The sequence below is a fragment of the Pan troglodytes genome, chromosome 9, assembly GCF_028858775.2.
Source record: "Pan troglodytes isolate AG18354 chromosome 9, NHGRI_mPanTro3-v2.0_pri, whole genome shotgun sequence".
In the NCBI taxonomy this organism is placed as follows: Eukaryota; Metazoa; Chordata; class Mammalia; order Primates; family Hominidae; genus Pan; species Pan troglodytes.
The window spans coordinates 53,400,256-53,409,277 of NC_072407.2; the positions used below are offsets into that span (position 1 = coordinate 53,400,256).

Genomic DNA, 9,022 nt, shown 5'->3' on the forward strand with positions numbered 1-9,022 from the left:
GGAGTTAATATCCAAAATATAAAAGGAGCACATACAACTCAATAGCAAAAAAATTAAAAAATGGACAAAGAATGAGAATAAACATCTCTCAAAAGAAAATATATGAAAGTCCAACCAATATTTGAAAAGATACTCAATATCACTTATTATTATAGTAATGCAAATCAAAATCACAATGAAATATCACCTCACACATGTAGGATAGCTATATCAGAAAAAAGATAAACGTTAGTGAAGAAGTGGAGGAAAGAAAACCCTTATGCACAGTTGGCGAGAATGTAAGTTGATACAGCCATTGGGAACACAGTATAGAGGTTCCCCCCAAAATTAGAAAGCTTCTGATCCAGCAATCTCAATTCTGGTTTTATATCCAAAGAAAATGAAATTGGTATCTTGAAAAGATACCTGTATTCCATGTTTACTGGAGTATTATTCACAATACAAGGATATAGTAACAATCTAATTGCCTATTGGTAACTTAATGGATTAGAAAAGTGATCATATATATATATATATATATATACATATATATATATACACATATATATATATGTATATATATATATAATTCAGCCTTAATAGAAAAGAAATTCTTCCATTTGCAAGAACATGGGTAAATCTGCAGGACATTATGCTAAACAAAATAAGCCAGGCACAAAAAGACAAATATTGCATGTCCTCACTTATAGGTAAAAGCTAAAATAATAAAACTCACAGAAACAGTGAATAGTATAGTAGTTGTGAGGGGCTAATGCAGGGAGAAATGGGAATGTTGGTCAAGGTGTATGAAGTCACACTTACGTAAAATAAGTGGTAGAACTAAGGTACAGCAAAGTGACTACAGTTATTACTACAGTTTTGTATACAGTACAGTAGATTTAAGAAGGTAGAGCTTTTGGCTTAGGATTCACTTGGCAATGCGGGCTCTTTTTTGGTTCCATATGAACTTTAAAGAAGTTTTTTCCAATTCTGTGAAGAAAGCCATTGGTAGCTTGATGGGGATGGCATTGAATCTGTAAATTACCTTGGGCAGTTATGGCCATTTTCGTGATATTGATTCTTCCTACCCATGAGCATGGAATGTTCTTCCATTTGATTGTATCCTCTTTTATATCATTGAGCAGTGGTTTGTAGTTCTCCTTGAAGAGGTCCTTCACATCCCTTGTAAGTTGGATTCCTAGGTATTTTATTCTCTTTGTAGCAATTCTGAATGGGAGTTCACTCATGATTTGGCTCTCTGTCTATTACTGGTGTATAAGAATGATTGTGATTTTTGCACATTGGTTTTGTATCCTCAGACTTTGCTGAAGTTGCCTATCAGCTTAAGGAGATTTTGGGCTGAGACAATGGGGTTTTCTAGGTATACAATCATGTCATCTGCAAACAGGGACAATTTTACTTCCTGTTTTCCTAATTGAATACCCTTTATTTCCTTCTTCTGCCTGATTACCCTGGCCAGAATTTCCAACACTATGTTGAATAGGAGTGGTGAGAGAGGGTGTTCCTGTGTTGTGCCAGTTTTCAAAGGGAATGCTTCCAGTTTTTGCCCATTCAGTATGATATTGGCTGTGGGTTTGTCATAGATAGCTCTTATTATTTTGAGATACGTCCCATCAATACCTAACTTACTGAGAGTGTTTAGCATGAAGGGTTGTTGAATTTTGTCAAAGGCCTTTTCTGTATCTATTGAGATAATCATATGGTTTTTGTCATTGGTTCTGTTTAATATGCTGGATTACGTTTATTGATTTGCATATGTTGAACCAGCCTTGCATCCCAGGGATGAAGCCCACTTGATCATGATGGTTAAGCTATTTGATGTGCTGCTGGATTCAGTTTACCAGTATTTTATTGAGGATTTTTGCATCGATGTTCATCAGGGATATTGATCTAAAATTCTCTTTTTTGTTGTGTCTCTGCCAGGCTTTGGTATCAGGATGATGCTGGCCTCATAAAATGAGTTAGGGAGGATTCCCTCTTTTTCTATTGATTGGAATAGTTTCAGAAGGAATAGTACCAGCTTCCTCTTGTACCTCTGGTAGAATTTCGCTGTGAATCCATCTGGTCCTGGACTTTTTTTGCTTGGTAAGCTATTAATTATTGCCTCAATTTGAGAGCCTGTTATTGGTCTATTCAGAGATACAAATTCTTCCTGGTTTAGTCTTGGGAGGGTGTATGTGTCAAGGAATTTATCCATTTCTTCTAGATTTTCTAGTTTATTTGCATAGAGGTGTTTACAGTGTACTCTGGTGGTAATTTGTATTTCTGTGAGATTGGTGGTGATATCCCCTTTATCATTTTTTATTGCATCTATTTGATTCTTCTCTGTTTTCTTCTTTACTAGTCTTGCCAGCGTCTATCAATTTTGTTGATCTTTTCAAAAAACCAGCTCCTGGATTCACTGATTTTTTGAAAGTTTTTTTTTGTGTCTCTATTTCCTTCACTTCTGCTCTGATCTTAGTTATTTCTTGCCTTCTGTTGGCTTTTGAATGTGTTTGCTCTTGCTTCTCTAGTTCCTTTAATTGTGATGTTAGGGTGTCAATTTTAGATCTTTCCTGCTTTCTCTTGTGGGCATTTAGTGCTATAAATTTCCCTCTACACACTGCTTTGAATATGTCCCAGAGATTCTGGTATGTTGTGTCTTTGTTCTCATTGGTTTCCAAGAACATTTTTAATTCTGCCTTTGTTTTGTTATGTACCTAGTAGTTATTCAGGAGCAGGTTGTTCAGTTTCCATGTAGTTGAGCAGTTTTGAGTGAGTTTCTTATATCCTGAGTTTAGTTTGATTGCACTGTGGTCTGAGAGACAGTTTGCTATAATTTTTTTTCTTTTACATTTGCTGAGGAGTGCTTTACTTCCAACTATGTGGTCAATTTTGGAATTGGTATGGTGTGGTCCTGAGAAGAATGTATATTCTGTTGATTTGGGGTGGAGAGTTCTGTAGATGTCTATTAGGTCTGCTTGGTGCAGACCTGAGTTCAATTCCTGGATATCCTTGTTAACTTTCTGTCTTGTTGATCTGTCTAATGTTGACAGTGGGGTGTTAAAGTCTCCTAGTATTGTTGTGTGGGAGTCTAAGTCTCTTTGTAGGTCTCTGAGGACTTGCTTTATGAATCTGGGTGCTCCTGTATTGGGTGCATATATATTTAGGATAGTTATCTCTTCTTGTTGAATTGAGGCATCACGCTACCTGACTTCAAACTATACTACAAGGCTACAGTAACCAAAACAGCATGGTACTGGTACCAAAACAGAGATATAGACCAATGGAACAGAAAAGAGCCCTCAGAAATAATGTCACATAACTACAACCATCTGTTCTTTGACAAACCTGAGAAAAACAAGACATGGGAAAACAATTCCCTATTTATTAAATGGTGCTGGGAAAACTGGCTAGCCATATGTAGAAAGCTGAAAGTGGATCCCTTCCTTACACCTTATACAAAAATTAATTCAAGATGGATTAAAAACTTAAATGTTAGACCTAAAACCATAAAAACCCTAGAAGAAAACCTAGGCAATACCATTCAGGACATAGGCATGGCAAGGACTTCATGTCTAAAACACCAAAAGCAATGGCAAAAAATGCCAAAATTGACAAATGGGATCTAATTAAATGAAAGAGCTTCTGCACAGCAAAAGAAACTACCATCAGAGTGAACAGGCAACCTACAGAATTGGAGAAAATTTTTGCAATCTACTCATCTGACAAACGGCTAATATCCAGAATCTACAATGAACTCCAACAACTTTCCAAGAAAAAAACAAACAACCCCATCATCAAGTGGGCAAAGGACATGAACAGACACTTCTCAAAAGAAGACATTTATGCAGCCAAAAGACACATGAAAAAATTCTCATCATCACTGGCCATCAGAGAAATGCAAATCAAAACCACAATGAGATACCATCTCACACCAGTTAGAATGGCGATCATTAAAAAGTCAGGAAACAACAGGTGCTGGAGAGGATGTGGAGAAATAGGAACACTTTTACACTGTTGTTGGGACTGTAAACTAGTTCAACCATTGTGGAAGCCAGTGTGGTGATTCCTCAGGGATCTAGAACTAGAAATACCATTTGACCCAGCCATCCCATTACTGGGTGTATACCCAAAGGATTATAAATCATGCTGCTTTAAAGACATGCACACATATGTTTATTGTGGCACTATTCACAATACCAAATACTTGGAACCAACAATGATAGACTGGATTAAGAAATGTAGCACATATACACCATGGAATACTATGCAGCCGTGAAAAATGATGGTTTCCTATCTTTTGTGGGGACATGGATGGAGCTGGAAACCATCATTCTCAGCAAACTATCACAAGGACAAAAAACCAAACACAGCATGTTTTCACTCATAGGTGGGAATTGAACAGTGAGAACACATGGACACAGGAAGGGAGACATCACACACCAGGGCCTGTTGTAGGGTGGGGGGAGGGGGGAGGGATAGCATTAGGAGACATACCTAATGCTAAATGATGAGTTAAGGGGTGCAGCACACCAACATGGCACATTTATACATATGTAACTAACCTGCACATTGTGCACATGTACCCTAAAACTTAAAGTATAATAAAAAAATGAAGGTAGTAGAGCTCAAGTTTCTCACCATAGCAATAAAAGTGATTAACTATATAAGGTGATGAGCATGTTAATTATGTTGATTATGGTGTTTATTACCCAATGTATAATATATAAATCATCAAGTAGTACACCTCGAATATAAAAATTTTTTGTCAAATATACCTCAGTAAAGTATGAGGAGGGAAAGAAAAACAACAGCATTTGGAGTCAAGTCCTTTAAACTGGCTGCCATTAATTTCATGCCCTCAGTGCTCTAGATCTCAAGCAACCAATAACATTTTTCCAAAAATGGTTTCATATTAGATGAAAAAACAGCAGCTCTTTCTGTAGCATGAGTTGACAGGGAAACTACATGTGGTGCCCACTCTGGAATTATGCCACCTTGCCATTTATGTGGCATTCAGCTTTCTTAGAAACCTGGATTCAGATAGGAAAAAAGGACTCTCACAGGCTTAAGTTTTAAATATAGAGCATTCAATTCCCCATTCAGGATGGGTATTTTTCAACCATGTCTCTCCAGAATATCTGCTTCTAAGACAGTCTTTCCATCAAAGGAGATAATTAATTCCTGGGAGAGAAAGCAACAGCTACAAGACAAGGTCTTTGAATCTTTATAGAAACCTCTTTAAATATACATGCAGTACAAGGTAAAAATGTTTTTTGTTGTTGTTGTTGTTCACATCTCCAGAGCAAAATTCATCATGAATTGAGTGACTCATTTTCATGTATTTCTTCCACAGTTTCTTCGTCTTACCCTGCGGGGACCAGAGCCATGTAAAGATCCGTTTTTTGTTTTTTTTTTTTTTTTTGTGAAAATATTCAGTCTTTAGGCTAGAAGAAAATATTTAGACTTACAAACAGACTTTCTTAACAACTGTTGATTTGATATTGAATCATCTGAATAAGCTCTTTTGAAGTGTGAAATACCTTTCACATTGAAGCTTACTTATTCCAAGAAAAGATAATTTCAAATAAGATTGTGTCTGAGCACACCTAAACATCAGTAAGATCATCAAAGACTACTAAGTTTTGCAATAGTGCTGAAGCTTATGAAAGATTGTTACTTTCTATATAGAGTAATCATTATTTTTCAGCACTTTTCAAATAGAGTAATAGAGTCTTGCATTCTCACTCCAATTATTCAAAAGGTAGTTGGTAAATATCATTAACCTAATTTGACAGTTGAAATATTTGAGGCTTATAGAGATTAAGCTATTTGTAGAACCCATCTCTCTGATATTGGGTACCATGTTTTGCCATGAGACACCTCCTTAGTGAATGAGACAAGTTATGAGGACTAAAACAAAATTTAAATACACTTCACACACACAAAAGACATAAATATGAATATTAAATGGCAAATCATCAGCTGAATAGTCCAAGTACAAACATGGAGAAGCTTTACTGGGATCACTTGCTATGAATAATATAAAGCCCTGTAAAAGGAAAATTGGAGACCTTTCTTTGTGAGCTTAATGTGTGGTCAAATGTTTCTCTGTATTATATTGATCACATTGTCAATTTATCCTGTCTCCTAGGCTTATACAGCCATAAAAATAAATGAAAGTCCTGTATATGTCCCTAACAGTAGGGTAGATATATTCATATATGTTCTCCCAATTAATTCGCATAACAGTATGTGAGGTGAATATTATTATCATTTTATGGATGATAAGATTAAGATGTAAGGTGCCAAGAAATATACCCCAGGTAAAAGAAGTTATAGGTGGAAAAACGAGGATTCTAATCTGGTCTTTCTGATTCTCAAACTAACACACTTAACTATTGTGATAATGTTTTTTAACACTTTGCAGAAGTTTCTGGCTAGGGTCCCATGCTTTGCAAGGGGATCGAGGAGGAATGGATAGGGCTGAGGGAGAGGCTAAGCAAAAACAGCCCTTCAATGAATGTAATACCACATTTTTCTTAATATTTAGGAGTTTCAATATATCATTGTGTGTGTGTGTCTGTCTGCTGATGAAGTTACTCATATAAACTTGTCTCTGAAGTTGTATTAAAGTAATTATAAAAATTATGGCCATATCAAAGGGAAATTACCAGTTCAACATTGTTTATTACAACAATATAAGGCATGAGTTAAGACTTAGGGGGAAACAATTAACAAGCATAATCTGAAACTTAATATTAGGTCCAGCCTTGATTATCTGCTCGATCTTGGGAAGAACCTTAATTTCTATGTGCTTCTATTTCCTAATGTGTAAAATAAGTGTAAAAAGACAATAGTAACTAATACATAGGTTTTCAGTGAGGATTCAATAAGCAAATGTCTGTAAAAGCACTTGAAACATGCTGTGTTCAGTAAATATTAGTTAATGTTAACACTATAACTATTAACATTAGTCACTGAAATTGTGTCCTCATCTGTAAAATTGATAAAATGAGATCATGTGTGCAAAGCACATTCTACAATGTCATGCTCATAGCAATTATTCAGAGGTGTATATTATTAGCTATTATAAAGTTAATAGGACTTAGACAATAGATTATGAATTCTTTTATAGTAGCTCTTATATTCTTTCTTTACATTTTAATCACAAATGCACTGTTATTCTTATGTCAACTTCTACAAATAGTCTGCTAACTAAGTTCCATTATCTGGCTTCCAGCTCCTTACTGGATCTCAGCCCACATCATAAAAAACACACAAAGACCTTCACTAGAGAAATATCCCAAGAATCCCCCTTCTTCAGATTCCTCTTTATCATTTCACTCATATTGTGCATAACATTTCACATTTCATTATTTTCTTAAAAAAAAAAAAAAGAGAGAGAGCAAATTTTGAGCTTTGCATTCATATGCTTTACATCTATATTCTATAATCTTTTCAGGCTTAGTTGCCACTATGTGTGCAATCACTCAACTTTCAGTCATTTCAGATGATTAAGTGTTCACAGATGGTCTCCTGCCTGTGTGCTACAAAAGTTTCTCATGTCAAAACTCTCAGCACAGTCTTCACCAGGGAGGCAATTTGAGTAAACCTCCAAAACTCAAAACTTTTTCCTATCTCAGAAAAGATCCTCAAATCACAACCCAGTAGAATCCAAGAATTTATTATATTACATATTACAGTGGAGAAGTTTAACAAATTTAAAGATGTGTTAATAAAAATTGTTTTCTTTTCAGGTAATGTAATTAACCATCATTTGAAATACATGGTGAATAGAAACAATGTGACAGAGTTTATTCTATTGGGGCTTACAGAGAATCCAAAAATGCAGAAAGTCATATTTGTTGTGTTTTCTGTCATCTACATCACCGCCGTGATAGGAAATGTGCTCATTGTGGTCACCATCACTGCCAGTCCATCACTGAGATCCCCCATGTACTTTTTCCTGGCCTATCTCTCCTTTATTGATGCCTGCTATTCCTCTGTCAATGGCCCTAAGCTGATCACAGATTCACTCTATGAAAACAAGACTATCTTATTCAATGGATGTATGACTCAAGTCTTTGGAGAACATTTTTTCAGAGGTGTTGAGGTCATCCTACTTACTATAATGGCCTATGACCACTATGTGGCCATCTGCAAGCCCTTGCACTATACCACCATCATGAAGCAGCATGTTTGTAGCCTGCTAGTGGGAGTGTCATGGGTAGGAGGCTTTCTTCATGCAACCATACAGATCCTCTTCATCTGCCAATTACCTTTCTGTGGTCCTAATGTCATAGATCACTTTATGTGTGATCTCTACACTTTGATCAATCTTGCCTGCACTAATACCCACACTCTAGGACTCTTCATTGCTGCCAACAGTGGGTTCATATGCCTGTTAAACTGTCTCTTGCTCCTGGTCTCCTGTGTGGTCATACTGTACTCCTTAAAGACCCACAGCTTAGAGGCAAGGCACGAAGCCCTCTCTACCTGTGTCTCCCACATCACAGTTGTCATCTTATCCTTTACACCCTGCATATTTGTGTACATGAGACCTCCAGCTACTTTACCCATTGATAAAGCAGTTGCTGTATTCTACACTATGATAACTCCTATGTTAAACCCCTTAATCTACACCTTGAGGAATGCTCAGATGAAAAATGCCATTAGGAAATTGTGTAGTAAGAAAGCTATTTCAAGTGTCAAATAAATGTGACTGGAGCCCAACATGATTCAACTGAGGCAAGGGTCAAAAGGACATTTTGGGTAATGTCAGCAAGGAATACTTATTGGATAAATAAAATAATTAACCACTGTGATCCATAGATTATGCCTTGAGGGGAGTCAAAATGGGTTCAGGAAAAAGTAGAAAACCTAACCATGTATCATTCTCACAAACTGGGAAAATTCTACCGATTCAGGGCTTAGTTTCACTAGCTTCATCCATATATATGAAACTCATAGGCCTTCCTTCTAATAAATGTAAAATAAGTAATAAAATAATATATCTATATTAAGTAATAATGTCCAT

The 9,022-nt window shown here is 36.1% G+C and overlaps 1 protein-coding gene across 1 annotated transcript; it reads left to right on the top strand.

The window, feature by feature from the left end:
• Positions 1 to 5,412: 5,412 nt before the first annotated feature.
• Positions 5,413 to 8,768, top strand: OR4C13 (olfactory receptor family 4 subfamily C member 13). Its single transcript, XM_054662276.2, has one exon. The coding sequence runs from the start codon at positions 7,772 to 7,774 to the stop codon at positions 8,699 to 8,701; it is 930 nt and encodes a 309-aa protein (XP_054518251.1). The 5' UTR covers positions 5,413 to 7,771; the 3' UTR covers positions 8,702 to 8,768.
• The last annotated feature ends 254 nt before the right edge of the window (positions 8,769 to 9,022 follow it).